This window comes from Manis pentadactyla, chromosome 6, assembly GCF_030020395.1.
Source record: "Manis pentadactyla isolate mManPen7 chromosome 6, mManPen7.hap1, whole genome shotgun sequence".
Taxonomy (NCBI): domain Eukaryota; kingdom Metazoa; phylum Chordata; class Mammalia; order Pholidota; family Manidae; genus Manis; species Manis pentadactyla.
Window position 1 is genome coordinate 24946590 of NC_080024.1, and position 15731 is coordinate 24962320.

The 15731-nt window shown below is 34.7% G+C and overlaps 1 protein-coding gene and 1 long non-coding RNA gene across 2 annotated transcripts in view; one reads left to right on the forward strand and one right to left on the reverse strand.

Annotated features, from left to right (window-relative positions):
• KANSL1L (KAT8 regulatory NSL complex subunit 1 like) overlaps positions 1–15731 on the forward strand; it is a 118899-nt gene that overhangs the window by 101166 nt on the left and 2002 nt on the right. The window contains exons 9-14 of the mRNA XM_036926868.2: positions 6581–6709; positions 8803–8918; positions 9592–9716; positions 10941–10995; positions 14064–14176; positions 15231–15399. Of these exons, the coding sequence (XP_036782763.2) occupies positions 6581–6709; positions 8803–8918; positions 9592–9716; positions 10941–10995; positions 14064–14176; positions 15231–15399 (707 nt within the window). The remainder of the gene's footprint in view (positions 1–6580; positions 6710–8802; positions 8919–9591; positions 9717–10940; positions 10996–14063; positions 14177–15230; positions 15400–15731) is intronic.
• LOC130684050 (uncharacterized) lies at positions 1089–15408 on the reverse strand. Its single transcript, XR_008998178.1, has 2 exons — positions 15280–15408; positions 1089–6663 (listed from the first exon to the last, which is right to left on the reverse strand). It is a non-coding gene; the product is annotated as an uncharacterized LOC130684050 (long non-coding RNA).

Sequence of the window (15731 nt, forward strand, 5' to 3'; positions counted from 1 at the left end):
GTGGTATTCCCTACCAGTGTGGAAACGATGGCTTAGTCATTAAATAATAATAACCAGTTCTTATGAAGGATTCTTTGTGTTGATACTGATTGAAGGACTTATTTGTTAATTTCTTTATTCTGCATAACCCTTTAAGGTAGGTATTAACTGTTTTCCTCCTTGACTAGCCTTCTCCAAATCACAGTTGACTAGTAATGTCAGGATTCAAATCCAAGAAGTCTTGGCTCATAGTCCATGCTTTAAACAACTAAGTTTTTCTGTAACTGGTGACCGTAAACAATGACTTTTCAGAAAAAAAGAAAATGAGACTACCTTATAGAACACATTAAAACAAATTTAAGGTGGATGAACACTAAAATGCATTTCAGATGAAGTTAACTGTTTAAAATGATGTCTTAAAAGAATTATAAGAAAAACTAGGTATATTCAATGATAATAATGAAATACTTATGTTCCAGACACTGTGCTAAAATACTGTTTTTTTCTATTCCTATAACAAGTTTAAACATTACAATCATCAATTCTGGCAAGACTGTGCAGTAAAAACAGGACTCTCAAATATTTCAGGCAGCATTAAGAATTGATAAAACCTTGTTAGAAGTACTGTGAAATGCATTACAAGGCCTTTTAAACATTTAAAAAATAAGCTTATTAAGGAAAAGAAAATACTTGTGTACTTGCTCACAACAAATGTTTATTAAACGGTCAACTCTGTATTCTGACCCAGTAAATCCAAGCTCCTAGTCTAATCCTAAATATAAAACCACCTTTTTTCACAAATATATTCATGTTAAATTAGAAACAAGTCAAAAAGCATAATGGAGATATATGGTCATCTAAAACAGTGGAATTCAACAGCTTTTAAAAATACTGTAAAATGTTAATGTAAGGGCAGAAACATTTATCAAAGGATGTTAAATGATATAAAAGGACAGAAAGTTTTGCTTCTATGTATGGCACAGTTATAACCGTGTAAAATGTGTATTCTTATATCAATTGCCAAGTGTGGGCCTTTTTGAGATCATTATTTGAGTAACTTAGCTACACATGTGTGCATGCACACACAAACACAATTGTTGAGGCAATCAGAAATTTTAACATGTCTTTTAATGAATTATTAACTACATGTTTACAACTCTTTAACATCAATGAATTATTAACTACATGTAATTTGTTACATGTAATTGTACAATGACAATGATTACATGTAATAATGCATGTGATTACAAACACATGCACACACACTGTTAGAAATTAAAGCTGACATACAGATAACAAGATACATCTAGGATTTTCTTTTAATATACTTCAGCCAAAAAAGTTGGAGAGCAAGATGAAACACGATTGGTTACCAGTCTATACCTGCTGCTGCTGAATGATAGATATATGGGAGCTCATTATTCTATTCTTCATTTGTGTTTGTTGAAATTTTTTCACTGTAGAAAGTTAAAAAAAAATTGAAAGCACTATAGACAAGAACAATTATCTATGCTTAGGGAAAAAAAGACTAAAGAAATACAGGAAAATACAGGTTACATCCAGGTATTATTTTCATGATAAAATTCTACTTTGTGGAATTTTTCCAGTGACTAAGTCTTTTTAAATGTATGCATAAAGATGCTTACTTTAAGAGTGGCCATAATACAAATAATATAACAGCAACTAGTTAAAACAGCTAGTGAATATTTTGGTAGCATTGTCTCTAAAAAGAGCAATGTTAGGCAAACCACCTGAAAAAGTAACAAAAGTAATTAGATAAAAAGTACAATTATACATATATTTAAATAAGCTACTGCATTTTGAAATATGAACTATTTGCATATGACTAAGAGTATGCAAAAATGAATCATATGCTGTTATGTGTAATGAGGTGATTATATGTCTTCTAATACTGCTCTATTTATCGGACTTAAAAAATAGGGCAGTGTAAATGTATTAGGCACAGAACTAATACGAGGGTACCAATAATGTAATGACATGTTAATAATAGGAAATTAAGAACTAGGAATGGAAGACATGAGTTGAATGCTTCAGTAATATTACAGAAATTAATGACATAATGTTTTGTATCCCATCTCTCCCCTATTTTCTCATTCCCTACCACTCCCAACCCAAATAACTAGGCATTAATAAGGTTTCATCTTATGTAAGCATCTGTCTTAAATAGTTGGTCATTAATTTTTCTTGAACTGTTGGCAATTTCTGTAGAATTAAGTAAAACTAGAGTTCATCATTTACTGTGCATCTTCTCTGTGCCAGGCAGACTTAAGTGCTGAAGAATCAGAGGTAAAGCACAGGAAAATTTTTTAAAATATTGAGAAGCAGATACACAGATGAATACTAAATGGTACAGGGGATGCAGATATGGTAAACATTTTAAAAAGAAGAGGGGAAGGCAGAGGACAGGTAAAGAGTCATGTGGAAAGGGCTAGAAGAGAATTCCAGAAAGATGCCAACTATAGCTTTAAACTGGAACTTAACTGGGATTTAATGTAATTGGAATTTAAAGGAAGGGTGAAATGTTCCAAATCAGTTTCTAAAACTTTAATGTGCATCTGTTTAGATGACCTGGAATATTGTTAGTATGCAGAATCTGATTCAGTAAGTCTGGAATGGGGTTTGGGATTCTGTATTTCTAACAAGATCCCAGGTAATTCAAATGCTGTTGGGCCTTATTAAGTAACGTTTTAACATGGTAACAAAACACTTAACCTGTCATGGAGCCATGAAAAACTGTGATGTTTTCAAGTACATACAAATAGCCTGGTACTCTTGTAGGTAAATTGTGTGAAGGTAAGCAGATGGATGTTTGTGTGCTTTGACACAGAGCTTGGGTTTATCCTGTACTGTCCATTAGAGTTGGCAATTATAACAGCACGAACTTCAAGTAACAACAAAGTAGGGAAAAGACAAATTGTAACAGGTTGAAGAGTGAATAGATGATTCACTCTTGAGGAATCTATTCCTGAGGAAATTATCAGGAACCACCAAAGTCAATTTACTCATTAAAAAAACATTCAGTCATCAAAGAAAAGGCAGTGACAGTTTCAGATATAATAAAAGTTTAGAGATAACAAAACTGAATGCAGAATAATCAGGATTTTCTCTAAAGATTATAGAAATAGTGAAATTTGAGTAGCTAATGGTATTTCTTGATTTTCATCAGGTGGTTATGTAATGCCCTTGTTTTTGAAAAATCCATGTTGACCTATTTTTCATGTATCTGCAACTTAGTTTCATTGAAGTTCAGAAAGATAAAGCAAATGTAATAAAATGTTAACATTTGGCAAGTCTGAGTAAAGGGTATATGGGACTTCTCTGTACTATTGCAACTTTTCTGTAAGTCTGAAATGTCAAAATAAAATTTATTAGACAAATGAGAGAGGAACAATAGCACAACCGACATAAGCAAGCCAAAAAACCTGGGAATTGGCCTTCTTCACCTGTATCTAAACCTTCCTCATATCTAAACCTATTGTAGGTGTTAACCTTGTGTTTCAAATCTGCTCTTCTATCTACATTTTACCATTTTCACAGTCCAACCTAATGAACCCTGATCTGTATTGCTGAAATAGTCTCATCAAAATTCCCCTGCAGTCCCCATATTGAGTGGTCTTTCCAAAATGCAAATTTGTCACACCTGCTTTCCACCCCCATTCCTTTAAAATATTTGACAGATGAAATATTCTTAATAGAGGACCCTTAAATTCATAACTATTTAGGATGGTACCTGTTTAGTTTTCACCATGCTTCCTTACTCTACACCATCTATGCACCAAATTTGTCCTGCTCCCTGCTACCTTGGGCCTTTGTACATTCCATTCTCCCATCCTTCTCCTGGCCACCAGCTATTTCTGTTCATAGTTGAAATCTATCACTTTACCTGGGGAAGCCAGTCCTAGAAATCTCTATTATGTACTCTTAGTAACGTCTATAAATAGTATTTATTTTCTATATCACATTGGTTGCAGTTTTTGAGAAAATGCCTGTAAACTACACCAGGAGCAGGAACCATGCCTGTTTTTACTCATCATTGTTTCCAGGGCAAAACATAGTGCCTGGCATGTAATTGGCTTTCTAAAAAGTTACTGTATAAATATATGTGAAGGATGGGAAGGCAAGGGATAGAGATACTGGGCTCACCTGTCTTTTAAAAGGAATCTAGGATTGGGAGAGCAAGAACTGAAAGCTTGAGAGGGTCATTATAAATATGGCAGGTGAAGAGAATGTGTGGAGTTAAACTCAACTGATAGATTTTCCTACTGTTTCAAGAATCCATTGTGACCTTACAAGATACTACAGCATGAGAAAAAGGCAAGGGTAAACACTTCAGAGTAAAATTCAGTAAACTGTCACCATACTTAAGGTTTCTTCAAAATGTTTGATGTGTTTTAGAAGGCAAGGAGAGTGGTGAATCTGCTCTTAGGAGTGAATTGTCTGAAATTTGCTTTAAAGTACTCCACAAACGTTTCCATTAAAATAGTGGGCAGTATTGGAACACCTACATGTGCCTTGCACATATACATTTTAAAACCTAATACAATTCTAGTTACCCCTTTTTAGAAATGAGTTTATTAGAATTATGCCTGTCAGCTTATTTGTTCAATTTAACATCTCTGAATTCAAGCATCTGGGTGTAAGTTGGGGGGCCATCTTAGAATTCTACCATTTTCCCCGAGTGCTTTAAAGCCAGTGTTGTTTTCCTGTATCTAGTTTTGCATTGTCAATTTCTCATCTTCAATCTCTTCATCCCTTCTTGCCTTTTAGAATATCTTGTGATGTGCTGTAAGATTATGATTTTCCTTCCATTTGCTTTGCCATGCAAATGAGTTCTTGAAATCTTAGGGTTAGTATCAACTGTAGAAAAAATTTTAGCTATCATTTCTTCAATTATTGCCTCCCATTCGTTATTTACCCAATTTTGGTTTGTCCTGTTTTTCCTATTTTCCATCACTCTGTTCGAGTTGTGCAATTTCTTTTCCAACCCAGTGATGTTGATTTTCAGCTGTGTGTCCGCTCTGTCAACCCAGTTACTGATGATTGTTTTTAAATTTGAATTATATTTTCCATTTATGATGTCTCTCTAGAGAGGCCTTTTTTCTGTTGTTTCTGGCAATATTAGTTGTTTTAAAGATCTGCTAATTTGTGTTCTGTGAATCCATGTTTTTTTTTTAAGTTGATTCTTCCATTTGTTATTTGTACCACTTGTTTGTGGTGTTGATACATTTTTGGAGTCTTAAAAAATTAATATTCACTCTTCCAACTGTTTTGCCCCTGCTTTTTATGGGCTCCCTTTTATGGAAGGGATAGAGATTATTTTCAGAGGCAGTTAGGGATGGGCAGGACATGTTTTAAAGTGGGGCACTTGAGCCCACCCATCCATTTCTCTGCTCAAGACTCTCAGATTTTGTCATCTACTAAACAGATCACCAATCAAGGACCCCAGTTGAGGTGTTGGCCTGTGTAGTTATCCTATCAGGTGTTCCAGATAATTGTCCTGGTCCGTTTCCCTTCCTTCCAGCTCTTAGAGCATCTTTGATGAGGATCACATTTTTGTGGCAGTACTTTTCATGTGCTTTTGCACTGAGTTTGCTTTTCAAATTTCCATGTGGTATTAGTCTTCCAGAGATCCCTCAAAATTCTGCTCTACTTACATTTTCCCTTTTGCTTGTTAATGTGGATGCGCAGATATGTGAATGTGTCTATGTCTAAAAAACCGCATCTATCATTTTTAGAGTGCTTTGCCTTCTTTACATTAGTAGTGGTAACTGTCAGTAGGCCATGCTCCTTTTTTTCATTGTCAGTGAGAATCTGGCATTTCAGCCTACTGATCTATTTCTCTATTCCTTTCCACATCTCCAAACCCTTGAAAACAGAAGCCGATTTGGTTATTAATCCAGTAGTGGACACTGTGGTTCAGAGAGGCAACAATAATCATGATGAAACTAAAATATTTATTGTATACTTATCATTCAGATATCCTTCTAATTATTATAAGAATTTATTCAGTTATAATCCCATGAAAGCTATTATCTCTGTAAATAGATAAGGCAACTGAGTCAGAGACATAGTTTTTAAAAATGCATTGCTTTAAAAAAGTGAAAAAATAGTATTACACTGTCAGAGGTTGATGAAATCTGGTTCTTGCTCCCCAGTCTATTCTGATTCTGTAGATTCTTACTTGCTCCTGAGTTATTTCTTGATTTAAGGGTGAGCAGGAACTAACTTAAGGATTTCAGATAATACTCAGCCAATATTTACAGATCTGAGGCAGTATTCTGTATGAAACTTTGTAATTTAGAAGACTTTGAGAACCTAGCACCTTTCCTATTCATCCCCTTCGAATAACGGAGCAAATATAGGAAACCGGGCACTCCGTGAAGATGTTTATAAGGAATCTTATTCTGGGTATTTTCAGTTTAGGAGTATTCTGTATTGGTATGTTAAGTATTCATCTCATTATATGTATCTTTGTAATTACATGTAATTAATATTCTGCTGTAAGTAGATAGACTAATGTGTTCATTATTTGTGTTAAGGAGCTAAATAAAACTTTGTATTTCCTTTCCATTTGTTGCAGTATGTAGTAATACTCTAAATCAATGGAGAAATGGATATTCTTCTGCTTGCAAGCCTCAAATAAGGTCAGACTCTTCTGCACAGCTGTTACAGGGAAGAAAGAAAAGACACTTGAGTGAAACAGCATTAAGTAAGTTAAAGTGAGGATATGAGGACTAATTCTAAAAACTGAAAATAAAAAATGTGATCAGCAAAAAACCCCTGACTCATGGTGGTTTATAATCAAAAAGTCACTAATTACACAAAACATCCATGGTCGTATGAACATTAAAGAGTCTATTAATGTAGTCAATTAAGAGTCATTTCTGGACTAGAAACCCATTCACTTTATGGCAAGTAAGAATTTCCTTCCTATGTTCCCTGACTAGAGTTATCTTCTACTAACTGACCTCCTGGACAGGACTTAGTCTCAAAGGTTATGTTCTGGGCTCAAAATATGTCAATACAAGGTTCCCTTATAGAAATGTGTTACCATTTCTGGTACACACTGTGGAAGTATTGATTCACTGAAAACTTCGTCAGAATGTTGAGAAACTGGACAAGACTCACCTACAGTGTAAATCAACCAACTAGTACAATTCCCTTTAGGAACTTACAGCTCAAGTTCATCAGTAGAGGTATCTTTGAATCTAAAACTCTTCTAGTAATACAAAGTGGGCTTTGTTGTGGTAATTTGAGATGAGATAGTTACCGCAAATGATAAAAAAGAAAAGCTAACTGTAAATAATATATTTTGAATAGCAAACCAATGATAGACTTTTTGGTACTGTTCATTGTTCCAGTGGACGTAACACTATAAATTGTCCCAGTGGTTCCAACACCACATACATTCAAGAATTCCCAAGATGCAGTATGTAAACACAATTAGAGACTACACCTAAGATGTACTGTAGAGACAACACCTCAGATATACTGAACTGTTTATACATGATGGCTTTAACACATTTATCACTACTGTCTAGAAATCCTGCCATAACAGACCAAGTCACTATCTTATCAGCTACTGTGGTACAAAATTAACACCCTCCCATATGCATAGATTTCATTATGTTTGTTAATGCCTCAATGTTGAGATAATGAAGAGTCACCTAGCTTTTAAAGAACTTTCATATATGTACAGTTCTTCCCTGACTTATATTGGGTTACATAATGGTAAGTAGAAAATATCCTAAGTTGAAAATGCATCTAATGTACCTAACCTACCAAACATCACAGCTTAGCCTATCAAATATACACCACTTACTAGTTTACAGTAGGGCAGAAGTGTCTAATATAATGCCTGTTTTAATAATGAAGTACTAAATACCTCAGATAATTTACTGACTACTGTACTGAAAGTGAAAAACAGAATGGCTGATTGGGTATAGAAAGGTTAAGTTTATTGGTTGTTTACCCTCATGATAACTGGCTGACTGCCACTGTCCAACAAGCATCACATGCAAGGATTGTACCACATATTATTGCTAGCCTGGTAAAGTTCAACAACTGAAGTATGGTTTCAACTGTGTATCACTTTTGGACAATTTGTAAAGTCGAACCATTGTAAGTTGGGGACCATCTATGTACTGAAATATAAGAAAACTTTCAATAAGATGCATTATGAAATACACATTACCTAAGATGTAAAATGCTGTACTACAAAGTAACTAGACCACACTCTAAAGTGTAGGACACCTGATCTAGTCTAGTCTCTCTTAACAAGTGTCATGAAAATGAACTCTTCTAGATTGTAAGAAACCTAGGAGACAGTAAATAATTTCAATATGTGGATCCTGACTGAAGCTATAAATTTTAACTAGAATATAAACATGCACTGGATTTCGTATTTTACATTATACAGGAGAATTCCCAGAAAGTAGAACAGAAAGTCAAAGATATGGAAAAAAAAAAGAGTAGAGAAAGAAAATTAAGAGAGTAAGTCTTGAAGGTTCAACTTCTGAATAGGAGTTACAGAAAACCTGAACAGAGCGAAGGGAAGGGATGAGATTTTGAAAGAAATGTTATGAAATGTTTTGGATAAAAACTGTCTAAACTCTAGAAAATGAAAATAATTGTGGGAGGACTGTGGTAAGATTTTTCTTTCATTTCCTTTCTTTTCTTGATGCAAGAATTTTAAAAAATAGTAAAATCAGACATAAGGAATCACGTTACCTAAAAAAATAATTCAAAAACCCACCAGTCACATTTAATGTATGATATTCTCAATGGTTCTTTCCACGGCAGGAGAAAGAACTAGATTTGAGGAATTTGCTTTTCAACGCACAGAACCAGGATCCCACAGCAGTTTTACTGCTATTACTGTCAACGTGTTATCAGGAACCCAGAGTTCATCATCACAAGTAGGTCTTTTGTAAAGTGAACTCTAAAATGACTTTATATAGACTTTTAAAACGAGCTTAATTGGAAGGAAAAAAACCTCATAATTTTGTTAATCTATAACAGCTTTACTTACTAGCACATATTAGCATATTTAGAACTATCAGGAAGCAATGAATTTGATTTTCATTAGGGAGTCAATTGTTCATTAACCCTTGGTTATGGCTTTCATTTGTGTTCTTAACTCTGTTTTGTTGTTACCTGGTCAGAGTAAGAGATCAGAAGGTGAGAGAATTTAGGGAAAAAAGTGTGAAGCTCAGGGACCAGGTACACCTAAATGAAGAGTATAATGATCTAAATGGCTCACCAAATACATCCATGGCCTTTCCTAGTGAAAGTTTGTTAAAATATCATTTCATTAACATTCAGGGTACTCTGTGGTAATTTTTTTCTAATAAGAGTTTTGCATATTAAGGTATTTTTTTTTTGTCTTAAAAATACTGCATACCTGCTAAAAGGGATTATACTGGTTTACAAAGGATAGAAAATATGACTAAAATGTTAAAACATACCTAACAATGTATCTATAAAACTCACATATCAGATAAACTCATATAATTGAACTGCAATTATTACTTGATAAAACTCATGAGTATGACAGGTAACTAGACACTACTGTGTAATCCTATTTTGTAGAATACTGCACGACGGAGACTGCGAAGTGAGAGCTCTTATGACATAGATAATATTGTGATTCCCATGTCATTAGTAGCCCCAACTAAGTTAGAGAAACTCCAATATAAGGAAATACTGACTCCAAGGTATGTATATTTTCTTTTCTTGAATAAAATTTTCAGAGCAAAGTTAGAATTTTTATTAATGAAAGATGTTCTCCTCTCCCTTCCATTTGTATAGCCATGGAGGGAAAATGGTAACAGAAACCTTTACATTATCACGATGAAAAAAGCACCATGTAGTACCCCAATTTACTTCAGTTTTTATTAATTGGGATTTTAAAACTTACTTACTTTAGCATTCCTAGAGTCTCCTTCATTGAATATTTAGTTACCTACTATGTATATATGGCACGAAAAGGTACTTTAGAGATGGCAAATAATCATAGTAACAAATAATCCATGTTCTTTAAAATGGAAGTTTGTAAAAGTTGCCAAGAGTTCAAAGAAAGCAGCTCCCTTTGCATAGGGTATTCACACTGTAAGACAGACACCTGTGACAAAAAAAAAAAAAAGATTCTGACATACTGCCAAGCCAGCAATAAACTCGTTAACTCGAAAGATGAGTGGGAAAGTCTGAGAAGACATGGAGGGGAAGGTAGAATGTATTCACACAGGGAGACCACAATAAAGGCACACGGTGAGTGTGCAAGGCTAAGCCAGAGCCTGAGGTTAGAAAAGTTAGAAGAGGCTAGAAACAGACATGAGCTGGGTGAAAACTACAGTATTCCTTCCCATCTTTATTCTAGTTAATTTCTATTAACCATTATTACTTTGGGGTATTAAGAGTATTTTTAATACTCTAGGAAGTATTATAAGGCTTCCTACAGAAAATCTGTTGATATATTTCTACATAAGGAGTATTTGTGGTTATGATGCAACAATGGTTTTCAATTTACAGTGGTAGGCCGGTGCTGACTGGTCAAGCCACTGGCTTGATAGGAATTCTGAGATCTAGTTATAACCTCAGAAGGGCCATGATGAGATTCTTCACACAAACAAACTGGCAAATGCTATAAAATTAGGACTTTAATTTATTTTTGCTGAGCCAGTTTATCAGCAACCACTGACTTAATTCAAAGTTTAGGACATTCTTAGGTATAATAGACAGCCATGTAGAAGAGACTATTTAAAGCCTCATCTTCTCCTTGTCCTTTTCTCATAATACAAATATTTTTCTTTAAAAAATATATTAAATACAACCATTTGAACTATGGAAGTCCCAAGGAAAGACTGCACTACTGCATTAGCTATGCTTAGAGAGTAAAATTGCTGCATGTTGGTAAAAGTCGAAATTTTTATCTTCCACAGCTGGAGGATGGTGGTTCTTCAGCCTCTGCATGAATGTAATGTAGGTGAAGAAGAGGTAAGCGGCATTTCACCAATAATTGTACTTTATATATTATGAAGCCTGCTTAATTTGATATTTGAGGAACTAAAGGGAAAAATGTAAGTCCTTTAATATACACTGATTTTTTAAATAATGAATAGTTCTTCAATAAAGATATTAGAAAAATGTTCTTGTGCAAAGACAGTGTATAAAGAAAACCAATAAAATATACTACTATACTTTTTGCTTACATGAGTTATTAAAACACTGAACTTATGTGAATACATATATCCATTTCCAGTATTTCTCTGCATGAGGAGATTGAATCTTACTACAAATGGCATGTTCAAAGTCTTGGGAAAAAACTGCTTTTGAATTGGGGAAATTTTAATGTAGTACATTCATCATGTAATACATGTAGTGAGTTAAAGGACAATTCTCAATCAAATATTAATGTTTCTACAGTGAAATATTTACAGGAAATGGAATAGCCTCCTATCAGATCAGGCTAAGTCACCAAATCATGAAAACTGGTTTTTTTTTTCAGATTTTTGGAATTGCAGGAAAAGGACTGTGGACCTGTGTGGGTAAAAATTACACTAAGACAGGAACAATTACAGGAAAAAATACTGTATAACCAAACTAATTCCAAAGTGACAGTCTGTAGAAGCAGTATTATATATAAGATATTTCTCTCACAATTTCTTAACACCCACTGATTACATTTTCAACTACTAAAATTACTTCCTAATGCCCTTCCCTCTTTTAATGCATTCTTCCTAGCCAGAGACCCCAAATTCTTAAGACACAATAACCAGAGTCTTAGAACTCCAGATATATCATTTGTTAAAGTAACTCATTTATCTCAGTTTTACTTTTCTTTGATATTACCACATTCCTTAAATAGTATACTCCATAATAGGCAATCAAGGCAAACTTTTCACTGAATAAAAGCTTTAAGAATGTTTTATGTAAATAAAAGCACAGTGAACCTATTTGTAGTCTTAAAAACATAACCCTATGGAAAACAATTCCATTCAGAATTGCATCAAAACCAATAAAATAACTAGGAATAAACCTAATGAAGGACGTGAAAGAACTATACTCCAAAAACTACAAGATACTCATGAGAGAAATGAAAGAAGATACCAATAAATGGAAACACATGCCATGCTCATGGATAGGAAGAATTAATACTGTCAAAATGGCCATCCTGCCTAAAGCAATCTACAGATTCAATGCAATCCCTATCAAAATACCAACAGCATTCTTCAACGAACTAGAGAAAATAGTTCTAAAATTCATATGGAACCACAGAAGACCCCAAAGAGCCAAAGCAATCCTGAGAAGGAAGAATAAAGCTGGGAGATTATGCTCCCCATCTTCAAGGTGTACTAAAAAGCCACAGTAATCAAAACAATTTGGTACTGGCACAAGAACAGACGCATAGACTAATGGAACAGACTACAGAGCCCTGATATAAACCCAAGCATATATGGTCAATTAATAGATGATAAAGGAGCCATGGATATACAATGCGGAAATGACAGCCTCTTCAACAATTGGTGTCGGCAAAACTGGACAGCTACATGCAAGAGAATGAAACTGGATTACTGACTAACTCCATACATGAAAGTAATCTCAAAATGAATCAAAGACCTGAATGTAAGTCATGAAACCATAAAACTCTTAGAAAACATAAGCAAAAATCTCTTGAATATAAACATGAGCAACTTTTTCCTGAACACATTGCCTGAAGCAAGGGAAACAAAAGCAAAAATGAATAAGCAGGACTACGTCAAACTAAAAAGCTTCTCTACAGCAGAGGACACACTATCAGCAGAACAAAAAGCATCCTACAATATGGGAGAATATATTTGCAAACAACATATCCAATAAGGGGTTAACATCCAAAATATATAGAGCTCACATGCCTCAACACCTAAAAAGCAAATAACCCAATTAAAAAATGGGTGGAGGATCTGAACAGACACTTCTCCAAGGAAGAATTTCAGATGGCCAACAGGCACATGAAATGATGCTTCACATTGCTAATTATTAGGGAAATGCAAATTAAACCACAATGAGGTATCACCTTACACCAGTTAGGATGGCTACCATCCAAAGGACAAGGAACAGCACATGCTGGTGAGCATGTGGAGGAAGGGGAACCCTCCTACACTGTTGGTGGGAATGTAAATTAGTTCAGCCATTTTGGAAAGCAATATGGAGTTTCCTCAAAAAACTAGAAATAGAAATACCATTTGACCCAGGAATTCCACTCCTAGGAATTTACCCAAAGGAAACAAGATCCCTGATTCAAAAAGACATATAAACCCCTATGTTTATTGCAGCACTATTTACAATAGCCAGGACATTGAAACAACCTAAGTGTCCATCAGTAGATGAATGCACAAAGAAGATGTGGTACATATACACAATGGAATATTATTCAGCCATAAGAAGAAAACAAATCCTACCATTTGTAACAACATGAATGGAGCTAAAGGGTATTATGCTCAGTGAAATAAGCCAGACGAAGAAAGACAAGTACCAAATGATTTCCCTTATCTGTGGAGTATAACAATGAAGCAAAACTGGATAGGAATAAAAGAGCGACAGACTCACAGACTCCAAGAAGGGACTAGTGGTTACCAAAGGGAAGGTGGGCGGGTGGGGAGGGAGGGAGAAGGGAACTGAGGGGTATCATAATTGGCACACATGGTGTGAGGGGGATCACGGGGAAGACAGTAGCACAGAGAAGACAAATAGTGACTCTGTGGCATCTTACTATATACTGTTGGGCAGTGACTGCAATGCGGTATGGGGAAGGACTCGATAATATGGGTGAATGTAACCACTTGTTTTTTATGTGAAACCCTCCTAAGAGTGTATATCAATAATACCTTAATTAAAAAAAAAACATGACCCTATAGTAGAAAGTTTTTAACTCTATTTTGGAATTTGAAGCTCATCTCATTAATAGTTGTTCTTTCTATTAAGACTGTATTTCATACTCTTACTCCTATTGGTCTCTTGAGGAATTGACACCTGTTCTCATAGTTCAGAGTGTTTCTGACAAAACTTTTTATTTCTAATTCCAGATAGAAGATCTTTCTGATGAAATCTTCTCCCTAAGACACAAAAAATATGAAGAGAGAGAGCAAGCCGGATGGTCACTATGGGAGCAAAGCAAGTGGCACCGAAGAAACAGCAGGCAGGTGTTACAAACTTAAAATCCCAAACCATGAAATCCATGTAGAATCAAAAAAATACAGCACAAATAATAAGACCATGAAAAACATACCTTAGTAACATCAGCTATTTGTACACTACAAGTGAAATGCTCCATACACTGATCTTACATTCAAAATGTATGTTGGCTAATTACATAATGATGAAACAAGTTTCTCTATTTTACTCCACTGTATTACTCATGTTCATGGTCAGGCTTAGACCAATAGAGTTAACAGCATATAATGTGACAATTCTCCCTAGATAAAGTAGGTCATTTCAATGTATCATAATAGTGGACATAACTCTAGGGATTAGAATCTGAGTAATTTTAACATAACCACTTCAAAAACACATTTTTCTTAAAAACAAATTCTCAAGAAACCTGTCCAGTCTAAAAAGCAAATAATCTAAAATACTTAGAATATGACTTTGAGGGAAGGAGGATTAAATCCTAAAAAAACATAATTAGTAATATATTTGAGAAAAATCCATAGCATTTTGTAATGTAGCCAAAACTCATAAAGATCATGTTGAAGTCTCTGTTACTTTAGTGTGGGGGCTTCTCTCATTTAATTAGTATTGTTAAAACACACTTCAAGATACCCAGATTTTTTGTAGATCCTTATTCCAAGAGTTATCCTAACATATATATATTCAATTCTCATCTTTCTCCAAGTTCAGAGAGAGAATTTTCCGTAAGTACAGAGGCATATGTGAATTGAGTCCTTCATGGATGACACTGCAATAATCACAGGACACTCTCGGGACTCAGAAAAGACTGAAAGGGACAATTAACTATCCTCTCTTGTTTTCCAGGGAAAGAAACCTAAAACCTGCTATTATAAATTTGACAATTCATAAAATACTAGTTAAGTCTTTGAGCATGAGGAAGATCAGCAGATGAATCTTTAAAAAATCTCTTGGACAGAACTGTTTAAAGGAAACCTTCTAAGTTAAATTAGTGACATTTTGGGTTGTTCAAAAAGCATCAAGACTTAAGGAAATAACAAATGTTTTCTTGATTTTCTTGCTAGAGCTTACAGTAAAAATGGTGAAGGACAGGATTTGCTTTTGAAAGAATACCTTAGTGACTCCGGTGGTGGTCAGCACTGTGCTGCTCAAAGCTCTAAGGAGCTTCCTTCAGCCAGCCAGGATCTGAGTGCACATGGCTCACCTTCATTGAATCAAAGTCAAGAAATCAAGGTAAGTATAATATACATGACTAAAGATCCTTTTAACCTGTTGCAAATTAAGGGTTTATCATTTTTTAACCAATTCAGTTTGACTATCCAGTATACAATGCTGGGTGTGAATCAGAGGATCTGTATCCCAACATTCTGTCGGGAACAGTAAATACTTTCTTTTTATGTAACATGTCAGTACCTAATTCTACCTACTCACTGATCTGTTAGGAAATAGGGATTCTGTAAAGGTTTCATTACATATCAAACTGATTAAAGAGAATAGCGTCTGGCATGCTAGCTGCTACCTCTCTTCTTCCTCCTCAAGATTTTTACTGGTCTCCCCATGGATCC